Raw genomic sequence first — 19,152 nt, 5'->3', positions numbered from 1 at the left:
GTGGTGGGAAAATTACTAGAGACCTTTGTCAAGGTCAAAATTAATTCTCACTTGAAGAAGCATGGGTTAATGAGGGACAGCCAGCACGGATTTGTTAAAGGCAGGTCATGCCTGACTAACCTGATTGAGTTCTTTGATGAAGTATTAGAGAGGGTTGATGAAGGTAATGCAGTAGATGTATATATGAACTTTCAAAAGGCACTTGATAAAGTAACACGTAACAGACTTATTCGGAAAATAGAAGCACATGGGATTAAAGGACCAGTGGTAACTTGGGTCGTAATTGGCTAAGGGATAGGAGGCGGAGAGTAGTGGTGAACGGATGTTTTTCTGACTGGAGAGAAGTATGCAGTGGGATCCCCCAGGGCTCAGTGTTAGGACTATTGCTTTTCTTTATATATACATTTATTTATATATATATATATATATATATATATGAACTGGACTTGGGTATAGAGAGTACAATTTTGAAGTTTGCGGATGATACAAAACTTGGCAACGTAGTAAATAGTGAGGAGGGTAGTAACAGACTTCAGGAGGACATAGACAGACTGGTGAAATGGGCAGACACATGGCAGATGCAATTTAATGTGGATAAATGTGAAGTGATACACTTTGGGAGGAACAACATGGAGAGGCAGAATAATTTAAATGGTACTATTTTGAGGGCAGAGCAGGAGCAGAGGGACCTGAGAGTGGATATTCACAAATCTTTGAAGGTGGCAAGGAAAGTTGATGAGGCTGTTAGGAAAGCATATAGGATACTTGGCTTTGTAAATAGGGGCATTGAATACAAAAACAATTCCAATCCTCACTAGATACAGGAGAGGTACCAGAGGACTGGAAAACTGCAAACGTAGTACCATTGTTTAAAAAGGGTATGAGGGAAAGGCCAAACAATTATAGGCCGGTCAGTCTTACCTCGGTGGTGGGCAAACTATTAGAATCAATACTGAGAGATAGAATAAACTGTCACTTGGAAAGGCATGGTTTAATCAGGGATAGTCAGCATGAATTTGTTCAGGGAAGGTCATGCCTTACAAATCTGATTGAATTCTTTGAGGAACTGACAAGGAGGATTGATGAGGGTAGTGCAGTGGATGTTGTCTACATGGATTTTAGTAAGGCATTTGACAAGATCCCACATGGCAGACTGGTCAGAAAGGTAAAAGCCCATGGGATACAGGGAAATGTGGCGAATTGGATCCAAAATTGGCTCAGTAACAGGAAACAAAGGGTAAAAGTCGATGGATGTCTTTGCAAATGGAAATCCATTTCCAATGGTGTGCCACAGGGCTCAGTGTTGTGTCCCTTGCTGTTTGTGGTATATATTAATGATTTGGACTTGAATGTAGAGGACATGTTTGGCAAATTTGCAGACAGTGCAAAAATTGGCCGTGTAGTTGATAGTGAAGAGGATAGCTGTAGACTCCAAGAAGATATCAATGGGTTGGTGGAGTGGGCGGAAAAGTGGCAAATGGAGTTCAACCCGGAGAAGTGTGAGGTAATGCACTTAGGGAGGGCAAACAGTAAAAAGGAATATGCAGTAAACGGGAATATATTGAGAGGGATAGAGGAAGTGAGAGACCTTGGAGTGCATGTGTACAGGTCCCTGAAGGTGGCAGTACAGGTAGATAAGGTTGTGAAGAAGGCATACGGAATGCTCTCCGTTATTAGCCGAGGTATAGAATACAAAAGGAGGGATGTAGTGATGGAACTGTATAAAACGCTGGTAAGGCCACAGCTGGAGTATTGTGCGCAGTTCTGGTCACCACATTACAGGAAGGACGTAATTGCTCTGGAGAGAGTGCAGAGAAGATTTACAAGAATGTTGCCAGGGCTTGAAAATTGCAGCTACGAGGAGAGATTGGATCGGCTGGGGTTGTTTTCCTTGGAGCAGAGGAGGCTGAGGGGAGACTTGATTGAGGTGTACAAAATTATGAGGGGCCTAGATAGAGTAGACAGGAAGTACCTGTTTCCCCTAGCGGAGAGTTCAAGAACTGGAGGACATAGATTTAAGCTGATTGGAGGAAGGATTAGAGGGGACATGGGGAAAAACTTTTTTACCCAGAGGGTGGTGGGTGTATGGAATTTGCTGCCCGAATTGGTGGTAGAGGCAGGGACCCTCAACTCTTTAAAAAAGTACCTGGACCTGCACCTAAAGTGCTGTAAGATGCAGGGCTACGGACCGGATGCTGGAAGGTGGGATTAGAATGGGCACCTGGTTGTTCTTCGAGCCGGCATGGACACGACGGGCCAAATGGCCCCCTTCTGTGCTGTATCTTTTCTATGGTTCTATGGTTCTTAGGAAGCCGTGCAAAACATCTATAAATCACTGGTTAGGCCTCAGCTGGAGTACTGTGTACAGTTCTGGGCACCACACTTAAGGAAGGATGTCAAGGCCTGCGAGAGGGTACAGAGGAGGTTTACCAGAATGATACCAGGGATGAGAGACTTCAGTTATTTGGAGAGTTTGGAGAAGCTGGGATTGTTCTCCTTCGAGCAGAGAAGGTTAAGGGGAGACCTGATAGAGATATTCAAAATAATGAGAGGTTTTGATGGAGCAAATTGGGAGAAACTTTCCTCTGGCAAGTGGGTCGATAACCAGAGGTCATAGATTTAAAATAGTTGGCAAAAGAATTGGCGGGGAAATGAGGAGAAATTTTTACACACAGAGGATTGTTAAAATCTGGAATGGACTACCTGAAAGGGTGATGGAAGCAGATTCCATAGGAATTTTCAAAAGGCAATTGGACATGTACTGGAAGAGAACTAATTTGCAGGGTTATGGGGAGAAAGCTGGGGTGTGGGACTAAATTGGACAGCTCTTTCAAAGAGCTGGCACGGGCGCGACAGGCCGAATGGCCTTCTCCTGTGCTGTAAGATTCTATGGCTCTATGATTCTATGACTATTTTGATCTTTGCTCCTCTGAGTTTTAATCTCTTGTCCTTCCAGTGCCCCATTGTCCTACACTCTATCCCAGAACCGTGCATCTTTGCTGTGTTGAAATCAAATCTCATTGCACCTTCTCTTGCCCTAACACATCCCTTCCTAGGACCTCAAATCTCCTTACCTCCACCAATCTTCCCTTCCTCCGACAATCTACAGGGTTTTTTTTTTAAACTGGAGCTTGGTGTCACTAAATCTTTGCATCTTATCTTGCTTTCTCTCCTTGATGGTGTGCTGCACAATGGCCCTGCCCTTCACCTTGCTCTCTCAATAGATACAAGCTCTACCATCTTCATTCCTGACAGGCCTGTGTTCGGATTACAATGATTTTATCCCAGTAGAATGTCAGGCAGGTCAGTGCTATCCCCGTGACACCTCGGTGATCTTTCCTGGCACTTAAAGTGCTTGTTTCTAACATTTGAGAACTCATTGAAGGTTTACTGATCTGTTGTGCTGACACTTCAGCAGGGGTCACATTATAGTAATGTGGACTGTGTTGAGCCTGTGGGGTTTCCCTGCAATCTCCTCCATCATGTTATATAGATTTGTTTTCTTAAAAAAAAAATCACTGTGAGGAATCGCAGATGGTTCAGACCGAGTCGAAAACTCAGCCGCTCGGAGCAGGAAGGTGCCAGGTTCGATTCCCGGCCTATACTGAAATAGGTGTTCTCAGGCAGAGCGTGATAGAAGGCCACAGTTGGCCCTAGAGAAGAGAGGCGGGAGATCGTCCAGGGTTCCTGCTCATGATCGCTGCGCAGTGACTCCTTTGGAAAGTGTTTGTGTGTCTACGGAGGGTTCAGGCTCGTTTGTGATTCAACCTTCCCCCCCCCACTCACACACAGCCATATACCCTGCCCACTCTTACTGTCACATACTTGATGTACGGCTGCTGGTGATAGTGTACAGCAGGAGGAGGTGGGAAAATTGGATGGATGCCAAAAACCCAGTAACTTTTCAGTGTCCTTGACTGTGGCTCCAATCAGTGTGAAATTGAATTCCTTGAAGGCCTTGAAATAAAACTGACTTTAACCGAGGAATACCAGAGTAATAAATATAATGGGAATGCAATCTAAATGTATCACTCTCACTTGGCTGTGATTTAAAAAAGGCTTTTCGAGTGTATGTTTTCCCCCTGTTTTCTTCCTCTCTGCTCTATTTCTGAGCCTCTGCAGGCAAAGAGAAGGGCGAGCAACCCGCTCTCAGGTCTCTTCTGAGCTAGGCATCGAGAGGTACTTGGAGAATTTCTCCTGACGATCCTCCCCTCTGATTTTTCTTCCGCTGTGTCTGTTGTCCTTTCAGTGCCTCCCCAGAGCAGCACAGCTGAGATTGGGAACTCAGATGAGTTGTGGGGAGACAATGAGAAGCTGAGCTGTACAAACAAGGAAGGCCACTGGTTCAATTTCCCCATTCTGTACCGAGCTAGCTGATCTCAGCTGGGAAGCCTCACTCACCATAATGGGGACTTGAGTTTTGTATCGAATGCCAACACAGGAGGCACAACAACTTGCATTTATATAGCACCTTTAACATACTAAAACGTCCCAAGGCACTTTACAGGAGCATTATCAGACAAAATTTGACACCGAGTCACATAAGGAGATATTAGGACAGGTGACCAAAAGCTTGGTCAGAGTGGTGGGTTTTAAGGAATGTCTTAAAGGAGGAGAGAGCGATAGAGAGGTGGAGAGGATAAGGGAGAGAATTCCAGAGCTTAGGGTCTAGACAGCTGAAGGCACGGCCGCCAGTGTTTTTTTTATTCGTTCATGGGATGTGGGCATCGCTGGCGAGGCCAGCATTTATTGCCCATCCCTAATTGCCCTTGAGAAGGTGGTGGTGAGCCGCCTTCTTGAACCGCTGCAGTCCGTGTGGTGAAGGTTCTCCCACGGTGCTGTTAGGTAGGGAGTTCCAGGATTTTGACCCAGCGACGATGAAGGAACGGCGATATATTTCCAAATCGGGATGGTGTGTGACTTGGAGGGGAACGTGCAGGTGGTGTTGTTCCCATGTGCCTGCTGCCCTTATCCTTCTAGGTGGTAGAGGTCGTGGGTTTGGGAGATGCTGTCGAAGAAGCCTTGGCGAGTTGTTGCAGTGCATCCTGTAGATGGTACACACTGCAGCCACGGTGCGCCGGTGGTGAAGGGAGTGAATGTTTAGGGTGGTGGATGGGGTGCCAATCAAGCGGGATGCTTTGTCCTGGATGGTGTCGAGCTTCTTGAGTGTTGTTGGAGCTGCACTCATCCAGGCAAGTGGAGAGTATTCCATCACACTCCTGACTTGTGCCTTGTAGATAGTGGAAAGGCCTTGGGGAGTGGTGGGGCGAAGGAAATCGGGGATTGAGAAGAGGCCAGAATTGGAGGAACGCAGATTTCCCAAAGGGTTGTAGGACTGGAGGAGGTCACAGAGATATACCGGAAGGCACCATTTGTGGATGGGATATGAAAGATCACATAGGAACTGATAAAACCATGGTCCTCCCCTCTGATTTTTCCTCCCACAGTGCCTGTTCTCCATTCAATGCCTCCCCAGAGCAGTACAGCTGAGATTGGGAACTCAGGAGAGTTGTGATCAGGTTCACCCAATGATTCAGCTGGTTGTAAGACAGTGAGTAGTTGAAGTGCTTTAGTTGCTCGCACTCTTTATTGGCATGAAGGCCTGAGGCATACCATGCACTCTGTGTGTCCCAATGTGGGCCTGAAGGACCATCATCGCTCAGAGCACGCCAGGCTCATTTAGGCCCTAAAGATTATGCAAATGAGGGGCACTCTACATCGAGTGCCTGAGCAGCAGGGCAGTCCCACAGTGCCCATTGGGAACAAGCAAGCCCGCCCCCTCTCCTTCCTATAGAGCCACCCCTTCTTATCTGCCCCTTTTTTTTGGTGTTCAGCAGCTAAATACCTGCACGGGGATCGAAGTCAACAAAAAGATGTCAGTGCTTCACAGGCAGCCAGTAGCCCTTCACCAACATTCCAGCCCCCTACGCCTGTGCCCTCCCAGTGCATCGTACTACACGCACCGAGCTTTATGGCGTGAGCTGAACCCATTTGGATGCAAGTGCGAGCAGCACCTGATCAGTGGCAATCTTCATCGGCCCAACAGATTAAAGGCAACCATGTTTCTCTGGCTCGAAGAGTCACTCTGCTCAAAAGAGGCAATGACATGAGCTGAGGGGAGGTTCTTATCTCCTCTTTATGTTTCTCTAGGCCATGGTTATTAATTAACCCCTAAAGCTCCTAAGCATTGTCTAGTAGCTGTTTACATAGCAGCATCATTAGAGGACATGGAATTGAGGGAGAGAGACAAAGAGAGAGGCTTGCATTTATATAGCGTCTTTCATGACCTCAGGATGTCCCAAAGCGCATAATAGTTAATTAAGCTTTTTTAAGTCACTGTTGTAATGTAGGAAACCCGGCAGCCAATTTGCACACAGCAAGGTCCCACAAACAGCAATGAGATACTGACCGGATAATCTGTTTTAATGATGTTGATTGAGGGATAAATATTGCCCAGGATACTGGGAGAAAACCTTTCTCTTCTGTCATCAGCCGTGGCTCAGTGGGTAGCACTCTCGCCTCTGGGTCAGAAGGTCTGCGTTCAAGTCCCACTCCAGAGACTTGAGTGTAAAATCTAGGCTGACACTCCAGTGCAGTACTGAGGGAGTGCTGCACTGTCGGAGGTGCCGTCTTTCGGATGAGACGTTAAATCTGCCCTCTCGTGGATGTAAAAAATCCCATGGCACTATTTTGAAGAAGAGCAGGGGAGTTCTTCCTAGTGTCCTGGATAATATTTATCACTTAACCAACATCAGTGAAACAGATTATCTGGTCATATTTGATTGCTGATGGTGAGACCTTGCTGTGAGTAAATTGGCTGCCGCGTTTCCTACATTACAACAGTGACTACACTTCAAAAGCTGTGAAGCACTTTGATACGTCCTGAGGTCATGAAAGGTGCTATATAAACGCAAGTCTTTTTTTCTTCAAAATAGTGCCATGGGATCTTTTACGTCCAGCTGAGAGGGCAGACGGGACCTCGGTTTAACATCTCACCCGAAAGACGGCACCTCTGACAATGCAGCACTCCCTCAGTACTGCACTGGTTGCCTGGACAGGATTTAAACAAGGGATTTAAATAGTTTATATATAGAAAATAGATATATGGGAGTGGGTTGCAGGCTAGAATCTAATGGAGGAGCTCAGATCTTACCCGATTAGCTATTGTTTATGTGTGAGTCTAGATAGTTAGTGTCAGCAGGTTATTTGACTGTGGAAGGAACCAGATCCTGGCATTCGGTGGCAGAAGCCCCTGAATCGTGATCAGGAGCAGAAACCACTGCTTGGTTTTTCTCCTCCATAGTCCTGGGGATTGTGAGGCCAATTGTAGCATCGCAACTGCTGCCCTGGCAGGCACCAGGCAGCTTAATGCATGTCTGGTGTTTTAAAAGGTCTTTGGAGTTAATTAGTCCTCGGTCGGTGGATGTGGGCGTAAAGGAGAATCATCTCCCGCAGATTAAAACTGCAAATGCACAGCCCAGTGAAGAGTGGAGCCTAACAGAGACAATTCGTCTAATCGTTCTTCTGTAGAGTGACAGCCCATTATGTCGCCAACCCCAACATCCCCCTCCCCCAACAATTATCATCATTCCACGTGACTTTATGTGTATCAGAAACTTTTGAAAAACTATTGCTAGGTTTGTAGATTTTGGATAATGCCCACAACTAGAATGGTGTTAGACAGGAACAATTCAGGGGCTGGAGCTAGAGCTGGCTATTAATCTTTTCTTTTTATTCGTTCTTGGGATGTGGGCGTCGCTGGCGAGGCCGGCATTTATCGCCCATCCCTAGTTGCCCTTGAGAAGGTGGTGGGTGAGCCGCCTTCCTGAACTGCGTCAATCCAGTTTGAAGGTTCTCGCACAGTGCTGTTAGGTAGGGAGTCCGTGTCCTGATTCGATGCCTGGGGCACAGCCAAGTGGTCCGTCCAGTTTTATTCTTTTGTTCCTTTCTAGCGGTTTGACACAACTGGGTGGTTTGCTAGGCCGCTTCAGAAGGCAGAATCACATTAGTGTGGGACTGGACTCACATATAGGCTAGACCGGGTAAGGACAGTAGGTTTCCTTCTCCAATAGTGAAGGATAAGAAGCTTACCAGCGATCTATCGGATATAGAGCTAACCAGCGATCTATTGGGGGGTGCTGGTTTCAGTTTTATTCAGAAATTGGTTGGTTAGTTTGTTGTGGGCTGTGCAGGACCAGTGACCTTTTTGAGGGAATATTGGTGCTTCAGGTCACCCGTGCTGATGGAGGTGCTCTGGTTACAGTTGGTGCTCATGGAATGAATATCCCACATGTGAGATATAACAGGTAGGCATTACTTGCTGCTCCGATCTGCACGAGAAATAACATACTGCCGCTGGGCTATAGTCAGGAATAAATCAGCCAGGGCTTCTTCCAATTCTCATCACTCATCAATGAACCCTGCTGGAAGTGAGCATGTGTGGACATCATCTGAGGACAGGATGGGGCTTGACGATGATGACCTCCATGGCCCTGCTGACAGTCATTGGATAATGGTAACGTGAAAGAGGTGTCAGAGGAGAACCAGTGAGTCAACGCCTGCAGGAGGGGTGAGGGAAGTAGAGAAAAACTGACAAGGGATATCTGTCTGTCTTTCTGTCTGTCTGTCTGTCTGTCTCATTATAAGAATGGAACTTTCGGCCTTCCACTTGGGGAGATCTTTAGTCAGGGCAGGACTTCCACCTGCCATGGAGATGGCCCTGACCTGAACGGACTTTCTGGCCCTCAGTGTGGTTTACATGCAAGGTGAGCTCCCCGGCCTGTGTCAGGGCATCATGCCAGGCCCGAGGTGGAGCCTTGCTGCGGCGGGTGCCCGGGAGCCCCACAGTGGGAGGAATAAGGCAGCGTGGAGATTACAGTCATTTTTTTTTTAGAAGTTTCTCCTGCCGTTGCCGGAGCCTGTGCATGGCCATGCTCTGAGAGTGCTTGCTCAGGCTCCGCCAACGATTATACCTCAAGGCCCCATCTGCCAAGCACTGAACGCTGGACACTTGGACCTTACAGGTGGGCCCTGCATCCAGCGTTCGAACTGGGCAGATGGTGGGGAACATGGCAGAGGTGGTGCTAGCCTCATTGATTTACCCACATGTATGGGTAGGCACCAGTCCTGATCTCTGTAAAAGGGGGGAGTCGGGAGTGTGGCAGAGAGTTCCTTTCAGCACATTTCTGACCCTGTCCACCCTAGCTTCGCTCAAATTTCATATTCACAAAATGGCAACAAATCACAATTCAAGAGCTTTGCAAACCGCCAATCAACATATCGCAAAGAAAATAGCCAATTAAGAACCAAAAATTAATGAACACCGGTCTGTAAAGTCTACCAATGGAATGGAGCAGAAGTACAACCAATCAAATTGCTCAACACACTGTTTTGTAAACAAATGTCTCCCACTGCTGGGTGGTTCTCCCTCCCCCCACCTCCCCCCCAATAACGATGAGCAATGCCACGGGAGATCCGCTAGTTTATATGTTAAAAAAAAATCTCACGTCTAGCACAAGTCTGTCACTCTCCAGACGTCACATTTCAAATTGAAGACGCCAAACAATCTTAGAGAAGGGAAAGGAAATCTGTCACTTCATGATGGCTTCTCCAACCCAGGAGCCAGAAATTTAGAAGGAGTTGCCCTGTGATTGACATCAACGGTTTAGAAGCAGTTAGCTAAATTTGCCCCGTTTATACCACTTCCTCGCAGTGAATACTTGAACAGTGGCCATAAAGGGACAGGCCAGGCTATCAATGAACTATCACAACAGCACTCCAGACTAACCCCTGCCATGGGGGGGGGGATCTGCTGGAACATAGAACTATTCTGGTCCCTGAAACGTCAACTGACTGACTTCTGTTTCTCCACAGAGGCTGGCTGGCCTGCTGAATATTTTCATCTGTTTCTGTCTTTGTTTTCACTCCTCTGGTCCGGTTAGATTTGGCATTTCCAATGACCCTTTAACACTGCTGCATGCCTCCCTGGCACCACTGTTTAAAAAACCATTCTACTCTCAACAGCGACACAGACAGGCTGGGTGTGGTACTGCAGCACTCCTGCACCAACTCTGCAATATATTACTCATAGTGAATGTTATATAGTTCTCCCGTGTGCAATCCAAAACTTTTTTTCAGTTGTATGTGGTTAGTCTGAGAGGTAAAGTGTTCCACATTATTATTGTAACTGATAGATAATTGTGGCTGCAAACCTGGGCACTTGCTCCCCCCAGTGGCTCAATTGGTAAGTGCACAGTGCTGATCCATGGTCTGTGCTGTATTGACTGAATTCAGTCGAGTCTGCATAAGGGGACACTATAGTTTGCTTCATTATTTCCTGAGCTGAGAGAGGGAAAAATCGGCCAGGATTCCTGTTCCTGACTGTTATCCAGTAGTTGCTGCTAGAAAGTATGGACTTGGAGTGGGGCAGGGTCAGGCTTGGTCAAATAAGTCACTGTGTAGACTCACACATGAAGAATGGCCATGTGAAAGAGGCAATGAAGGGCCATTGATGTCCGTCAGTTAGGAGAAGGGGGAAGAACATTGATGAGGAGGGGGAGACTATTTTTTGTGTATGGTTCCAATGTGTACAGTACACTGTTGTTGTACTATAACACACATATCATTAAAGACTAATAGCTGAAAAGAGAGATGCAATAAATCCATAACACCATCCTCTATTGTGTGTAACCTGCTGAAAACATCACATCCATTTGATCTCACATGAAGGCACTGACAGCGAGGCAGGTTATCAGTGGGGGTTTTTTTAAGGTAGAGGGAAAGATGTCAAAGTAAAGTGGCTTTAGAAGAGTTCCACAGGGTAGGGGCACATGGCATCGACGGACAGTGCTAACTTTAAAAGAGAGATGAGGTAGATGTAGAAATCTGGTAATTAGTTGATGCTACACTTGAATTTTAAAAACCTCTAGATTGTAGGGGGAAGGAAGGACTGAGGGAGGTGAAGAGGGTCCACAGTTTTGAGATCCTAGGAATGAGATAGAGGAGGGGATGGAGCAATGAGCCTTGATTTTAATGCACTGAAAATGCAGAGAGTGGGGGAGAATGAGTAGGACAGGGTCTCTGCAACTTGGGAGGAATAAGAGAGAAAATTTGGGTGGAATAAGAGAAAAGTCCAGAGGAGAAATGAGCTTAGAAGTGTTGATAAAATAAAGACAAGAAATGATTGCAGCAGTGGGGGCGAGGAATGGTTGGACATTAGAGGTGGATGAGAAGGGCTTCCTATCAGCAAACAAGCTTTTTGTTGTGTCCTATGCAGGAAGAGGCTTGAGGGGCTGAATGGCCTACTCCTGTTCCTATGTTCCTGTGAATGGGATTAGAAGAGCCTCCCTGATATGGGAGCAGGATTCCAGTCTTGGACGGAGTTGGGGGGGTGGGGTGGACGTGGGGAAGAATTGTTTGGTGCAAAACTACTGTAACTTGAGGTTTTTGTTTCTCTTCCACAGCTGCCATGGCTGAGCCGCGGTTCAACAATCCATACTTCTGGCCTCCACCGCCCACGATGTCGAGTCAGGTACGAGTGTGTAGCTACCGCGTTAAAGAACTTAACAGCGTCAGACATTCACGAACAGGGTGACATTTTGAGCTCATGATCGTTTTATATATGAGGAAAAAACATGGAGAGGGAATGCACCCAAATATCTCCCAGAAAAAGTTGCTGGACTTTTGGTGTCGGTGGTTCATTGCATTGCTTGCATCAGCCCCCATCCCCCACCCCCCCACCATCTTGAAAATAAATTGGGAGACCTGTGTGCCCCAGTTGGGTTAGACACTGGCTTTTCACCCATGGGAACTGGGTTCAAATCCAGCCCAGATTGATGGGATGAAAGTCACCTCCGTGTGGGCTGTAAAGGCCCAATGTAATATGGGCAGTCTCAACCCAGATCCTAGCGAACTCAGCAGAAAGCTGCCCTACCTCAGCACTAATTGGCACTAAATTGCCATTTGCACTCAGATGGCACAGGCCGGCTGGTGCGGGAAATCACGAATGGCAGACCGGTACGGTGAGCGGCAATCTTCCGAGGGTGGGGCTAAAGTTTGGACGGAACAGAGGGAACTTTACTCTGCATCTACCTGATCTGGCACTGCGTGATCTGACACTGGGTGATCTGGCACTGCGTGATCTGGCACTGCGTGATCTGGCACTGCGTGATCTGGCACTGGGTGATCTGGCACTGGGTGATCTGGCACTGCGTGATCTGACACTGGGTGATCTGACACTGGGTGATCTGACACTGGGTGCCTGAAATGGAAAGTGGTCCATCCCCCAGTACTGACATGTTCATGTTACCTCACGTTGATGAACACAAAATTCATACAACAAAAAGAAATTCATTGTGCTCCCTGTTCTTTTAGGTTCCAGTGTTGGGCAAGAAGGCCCTCTGTCAATGGCCCCCTCTAATGGTACATTAAGAGGTTCGGACTAGCCTCTTGGGTATCTCCATCCATGTGGGCAATGCCATGGAGAGCACAGCATGTCCCACCCATCTGGTGCCACCATGCCATGCCAAAGCATGGTTGTCCACAGGAGAGGCAGAAAGATAGAGCGGGGCCGAACGTCATTTCCGGGACACTCTAGTGCCTCCTAGTGGTCAACTTCATTGGCAGAAGGCGGTCACCTTCCCGTCTGTGGGGAGCAGGGAGATGCGCAAGAGGAAAAAAAAAAAGCACAAATAAAACTCAAAAGTATTTCATTAAAACTGCTCAGAGACAGGAAGTTCTTGCATTCCATGGAACATTCCCTTCCAGTTGTGGAATGTTCTGGCAAACCCGGATCTGAAAGAACTTTACTGCCCATTATAATCCAAGTCACTAAATTACGAGATGAAAATTGTGATGAAAGAAAGATTTGCATTTATATAGTGCCTTTCATGACCTCAGGACGTCCCAAAGCGCTTTACAGCCAATGAAGTCCAATTAAAGGTGCAGCTTCCCTTGTGGCTCATTTGATAACTGCACCAACCATGTGGTACTGAGTCATAGAGACTCCCAAGTTCTGTCTGTGTTGAGTTAGCTGATTCTGCTTGGGGCAATTATTGAGGCGCTACAATTGGCTGCAGTACCTCTAGGCTTGGGGGGGAATCAGCTAGGGTACTTGCTCCTGATCGCTGTCCAGTAACCCCTGCTGCAAAGTGCATGCTAGGGCTAGGATTGGGGTTAGGGCTAGTGTTAGGGTTAGGATTGGGGTTAGGGTTAGGATTGGGGTTAGGGTTAGGGCTAGGATTGGGGTTAGGGATAGGATTGGAGTTAGGGATAGGATTGGAGTTAGGGTTAGGGTTAGGGCTAGGATTGGGGTTAGGGTTAGGATTGGGGTTAGGGTTAGGGCTAGGATTGGAGTTAGGGATAGGATTGGAGTTAGGGATAGGATTGGAGTTAGGGTTAGGGTTAGGGCTAGGATTGGGGTTAGGGTTAGGATTGGAGTTAGGGTTAGGGCTAGGATTGGAGTTAGGGATAGGATTGGAGTTAGGGTTAGGGTTAGGGCTAGGATTGGGGTTAGGGTTAGGATTGGAGTTAGGGATAGGATTGGAGTTAGGGTTAGGGTTAGGATTGGGGTTGGGGTTAAGGCTAGGATTGGAGTTAGGGTGGATGTCAGGTGGGAGCAGGATTGTGCTTGGCTGTGATAACCTCCCACTGTCAAATATCCTGCCGACACTCCCCGTCTAGAGTCACATGGCCACTTGAGCAAGTAACCGCAGGATGTTGGGCACCCAAGGACCTGTATCCCAGCACGACCCAGTTACCTTCCAGACAGGAGGGGAGAAAGAACGGGAATTTTAACTTTCATGTTGGGACAATGCGCTTCACTGTACTGACCAATACAGGTCTGGTATCAATCCCGCGGTATTTATACAGGCCAATCAGCTGGTGTATTCTGTGCTCGCGGGCACCAAGTGTACAGTTATTAATATTAAAATGTCTTATTTCTTCGGTGTTTTGTCCCCCTCCTCCCAGCTCGATAACCTGATGCTGATTAACAAGATCAAGGAGCAGCTAATGGCGGAAAAGATCCGCCCTCCGCACATGCCCCCTTCGACCGTGCAATCCCAGCAGCCTTTGCTGCTGCCGTCGACCTCGCAGAGCGGCCACTCGCCCCTGTCCATCCTGAAGCCGCAGCAGCTGTCGGAGGTGCATGCGCAGGTCCCTCAGCCAGACGTAGCCCTCCACGCCAGGCCTGCTACTAGTTCAGTAACAGGGATTTTAAACTGTAAGGACAAAAATTTTTTTTTCTCACACGCTAATTGACAGCTGTTGAACGTTAATTTATATCTGACCTGTTTCCTCAGGGGGGCGAAGCAGTGTTTTGAGTCACATGCTAACCTTGGCAGCTCCTGGTTTCGATTGCGTCACTGTAGGAACTTGGGCAAATGGTATCCGGGCACTTTCTTACAGGAGTGAAACCATAGCAGCAATACGTCTATTATAACAGGGCCCTTCTCGCTGTCTGTCTGGAAGCTGGGGTAGGCCCTCTCCCCTGACAGCATTATCTTCCTTTACTGGAGGGCGACAAAAGGGGAAGGAACAACATGGATCCCAACTCAGTCAACGTCCCTCAGCCGGGAAAGAGGCCCGGAAGCACATGGAGCAGGAAGTGTGCCAACAGATGCCGGTGGGGGGGGGGAGGAGGATGCAATTACCCTGCAGGCCTCATAACAAGTACCACTGAGATAGGAAACAAAGAGAGCAATTGCTGGAAACACTCAGCAGGTCAGTCAGCACCTGTGGAGAGAGAAACTGATAGGTTAATGATTCAGGCGAAGGGTTATACCTGAGACGTTATCTTTTCCCCTTTCTCCCCAGTGCTGACTGACTTGCTGTGGTAGTTTGATTTTTTTCTTTGTACCACTGAGATTAGCATTGGTTGCCTTGGAATTGTTCCACTGGCAGTTGTCGGCCAAATGACCATTCTCCATATGTGAACCCAGACAGCGAGCCTCGCCAAGCTGTTTGATCCCAGTTCATGTCCTCATCTGATATCCAGATCTGCACATTTGCAGCAGGAGTCAGTTTAAGAGATTAGGAATGCAATCTCTGACTGATTTTATCAGGGATGCTAAGAAAGAAAGACTTGCATTTATATAGCACCTTTCATGACCCCAGGACGTCCCAGAGTGTTTCACAGCCAATAAAGTACTTCTGAAGCGTGGTCACTGTTATAATGTAGGAAACACAGCAGTTTACACACAGCAAGGTCCCACAAATAGCAATGTGATAATGACCAGATAATCTGTTTTAATGATGTTGGTTGAGGGACAAATATCAGCCAGAACACCAGGACAAACTCCCCTGCTCTTTTTTGAAATAGTACCATGGGATCTTTTACATTCACACATCTCGCAGCACCTCACTCCCGCACTGGAGTGTCAGCCTAGATTTTTGTGCTTAAGCTTCTGGAGTGGGACTTGAACCCATGGGCCTTGTCTAATACAGAGGCAGTGAGTGCTACCATTGAGCCATGGCTGACATCTGGACCAACTATAGCATCCTAATCACCAGGCCAGCACTGTTGTAGTGTCTGACATCAGCCACTGTGTGGCACTCCAGAACACCCTGCTCTGTGTCTGAATCAGAGATTGTACAAACATTACAGTCTTTCCCCCAAGACACTAACTAGAGGCCATTCTTCATGCGCTGTGTGATGCGTTAGTAAGCCGTACAGATCAGAAGATACCTGGTGTGTGCTGAATTAGCTGATCTCGGCTGGGACAGCAGTAAGTGGCGCTACAATTGGCCCTGGCACCCTAGGCTGCAGAGAGCAAAAGACAGCCACTGTCCAATGCTCCTGATCATAGAAACATAGAAAATAGGAGCAGGAGTAGGCCATTCGGCCCTTCGAGCCTGCTCTGCCATTCAGTGTGATCATGGCTGATCCTCTAACTCAATACCATATTCCCGCTCTCTCCCCATGCCCCTTGATGCCTTTTGTGTCTAGAAATCTATCTAGCTCCTTCTTAAAAATATTCAGTGACTTGGCCTCCACAGCATTCTGTGGTAGAGAATTCCACAGGTTCACCACCCTCTGAGTGAAGAAATTTCTCCTCATCTCAGTCTTAAATGTCCTACCCTGTATCCTGAGACTGTGACCCCCTTGTTCTAGACCCCCCAGCCAGGGGAAACATCCTCCCTGTATCCAGTCTATGTAGCCCTGTCGGAATTTTATATGTTTCAATGAGATCCCCTCTCATTCTTCTAAACTCGACTGAATACAGGCCGAGTCGATCCAATCTCTCCTCATACGACAGTCCTGCCATCCCAGCAATTAGTCTGGTGAACCTTCGCTGCACTCCCTCTATGGCAAGTATATCCTTTGTATTTAGTGACCCTACTGGAAAGCGCCTGTGTGTGAATTCACCCCTTCCCCCACCAAGTTGAATACCCCGCAGACATTCACTAGACTCACACATGAATAATAATCACTTCAGTGAGGGTGCCTGTGGAACTGTACCTCAGCGTACCAACATACGGGCAGGAAAAGACCCACTGGTCTGTCCTACACAACTGCAATGCCTTGTGTATCACAATATATACACTCCCCATCCCACCCAAAAGCCATGTGATCTCCCGGGAGAGATGAAGAAACAAATAAAGCTCAGGCCAATTAGGGAGGAAAAAAAATCCGGAAAATTCCTCTCCGACCCCTTCAGGCGACCACTCTGGCCCTGATAATTCTATGCAGTACCTACCTTTTGTACGAGGTGATCTCTGCCTCAATCCAGAAACAGGTCCAGCTCTCGCTTGAAGGAATTCAGCAAATCAGCGTTCACTGCACGAGCCGGCAGCTTGTTCCAGAGATTCACTATTCTCTGGGAAAAGAACCACCTCCCGACGTTCTGGCCTTGTATAACTTGAGATCGCGACCCTTGGTCCTTCCTAACCTATTTAGTTGAAACAAACTGTCTATATAAACACAATCTATTCCCTTCATCATCTTATAAACCTCGATCAAATCCCCTCTGTCTATACTTCTCTAAAGTGTAGAGTCCCAGACCTGTGAGCCTACCTGAGTAACTAAGATAATTTATACTGGGAATTAATCTTGTGGCCCTCCTCTGCACCCTTTCCAAAGCCTCAATATGATGGGTCAGGAGAGGTGGGTAGAAACAGGGAAAATAAAAGTCACACTTTTTTTGCTGTAGTTTCTTGTTTGGGACACCCAGTGTCACTGTAAGTTATTTCTAGGGTAAAATAGACATTGTTGTAGTGCCTGATGTTTGCCACGGTGTGGCGATCTACTACACTTCTGCTCAGTAAGGTGCTGCACAAATACAAATTAAATATACCTACCAGATTATAATAAAACGTCAGGTTTGGAAAGGATGATGATCAGTGACTAGTTACTGTTTTCCCAGCTTTCTCCCCTCTTTTCCTGTCGGTGTTGAATCCTGCTGGTTGCTCTCTGACACCTCAGTGGCCACTATTCATGCGACGGCCAATCCTGATTGTATTTCCACCCAGAGTCCACACACATGCACTCTCCGACAGTTGAGAAGGAAGGGGTGCCCTGCTTGATATTTCCCCCCCACTATCCTGGCCTTAACTACGTTAAAGGCGCTATATAAATGCAAGTTGTTGATGTTGAAATCAGCTAACCCACACGGAAGGGGCATTCGACGGGGCCTTCCTGATCTGGAACAGGTCCAGTTCATATATTTACCAACTGATCTTTTGGGGCTCTCCCGATCATGTACTTTTATCCAGTGTGAGGGTATGAATCCCTCCCCCACTTGGGCTCAGTAACTCCTCCAAGCTGTTGTCTTCAGTATTCACCATTTAAATAATTTTGTTGCTTGAAAATTTACAATAATAAAGGGTCATTTTTATTTTAAATCAAATTATTTTCTCGTAATAACTGTTTAAGTATTTTTATGTATAACACTGGTATAGACTTAAAGCAAGAAAAGCATGTTGGAGAAGTGCTATCATGAAAGAAGAGATCTTTCTGGCCTGTTTAAATGTCTCACACTATCTCCTTCCTCCTTTATCCTGTTTGTCTCCTCTCTTTCTCTCCCTCCCATTCTCTTTCCCCACGTTTCCTCTTCTCTCTGTTTGGATATTGTCTCCACTCACTCTTTCCCTCTTCCCTGTCACACGCTCGCCCCTCTCTTTTTTTCTCCCTGTTCCCCATATCCCCGTTCCCTGTGTCTTCCTGCTCCGCCTTTCTTTCCCTTTCCCTCCCTTTCCCTCTTCCTTGTCTCTCCCTGTCCCCCCCCCCACCTTTTTTCCCTCGCTCTTTCTGTCCCCCCTTACCCATTTTGCCCCCTGACCCTCTATCTGCCTTGCTGTCTGTCTCCTCTCTCATCCTGTACCCTCTCTCACTATTCTCTCTCTTTTTTATTGCAACCCTGCTCTCCCGGTTCCCTTTCTCCACCCGGAACCCCTCATTCTCTCTGTTTCCCCTCTTTCTCTCTCTCTGTAAACCCTTTCTCTCTGTTCCCTCTCTCTCACTTCCTTTCCCTGCTCCCCTTTCTTTCTCTGACTCTGTTCCTTCTCTCTCCCTGTAGCCTCTCTTTCTCCATGTTCCCCCTTCTCTCCCTGTTCCCTCTCTCTCTACCCCTTTCTCTCCCCTGTACCCTTCTCTCTCCCTGGCCCCCCTCTCTGTTCCCCCTAGATGACTGTAGTTCTATATTCTCATCAGTGTTAGATAAACGAAATGGCCATTCCCATTAAGCTGCTTTCACGCTGGTGCTTGTTCCAGTTCTGATTCTGGGAGCCCAGCATCCATGTGCCAGGTAACATTGTTTACAATAGCAACTTGCATTTATATAGCTCCTTTAACGCAGTAAAATAACCCAAGACGCTTCACAGGGGCGATCTCAAACAAAAATTGACACCAAGCCAAATGCGGAGAAATTAGGACAGGTGACCACACCCTTGGTCAAAGAGGAAGGTTTTAAGCGGTGTCTTAAAGGAAAGAGAGGTGGTGAGGCGAAGCAGTTTGGGGAGGGAATTCCAGAGCTTGGGGCCTAGACAGCTGAAGGCATGGCCGCCAATGGTGAGATGAAGGAAGTGGAGGATGCGCAAGAGGGCAGGGTTGGAGCCAGTTCCTTTATCCTAACGGCAGACTTTTGGACTTAGTTTTGGTTGATTTACAATTCTGCTGTGATACGGGAGCCAGATTTAGCAGTGTAAATGTTGGGA

The 19,152-nt window shown here is 47.3% G+C and overlaps 1 protein-coding gene across 1 annotated transcript in view; it reads left to right on the top strand.

Annotated features, from left to right (window-relative positions):
• LOC137301163 (zinc finger protein 362-like) overlaps positions 1-19,152 on the top strand; it is a 49,976-nt gene that overhangs the window by 9,905 nt on the left and 20,919 nt on the right. Inside the window, exons 2-3 of the mRNA XM_067970611.1 lie at positions 11,463-11,530; positions 13,969-14,221. Of these exons, the coding sequence (XP_067826712.1) occupies positions 11,468-11,530; positions 13,969-14,221 (316 nt within the window). The 5' untranslated portion in view covers positions 11,463-11,467. The remainder of the gene's footprint in view (positions 1-11,462; positions 11,531-13,968; positions 14,222-19,152) is intronic.

Source organism: Heptranchias perlo, chromosome 32, assembly GCF_035084215.1.
Source record: "Heptranchias perlo isolate sHepPer1 chromosome 32, sHepPer1.hap1, whole genome shotgun sequence".
Classification (NCBI taxonomy): Eukaryota; Metazoa; Chordata; class Chondrichthyes; order Hexanchiformes; family Hexanchidae; genus Heptranchias; species Heptranchias perlo.
This window is presented reverse-complemented; position numbering and strand designations above follow the sequence as displayed.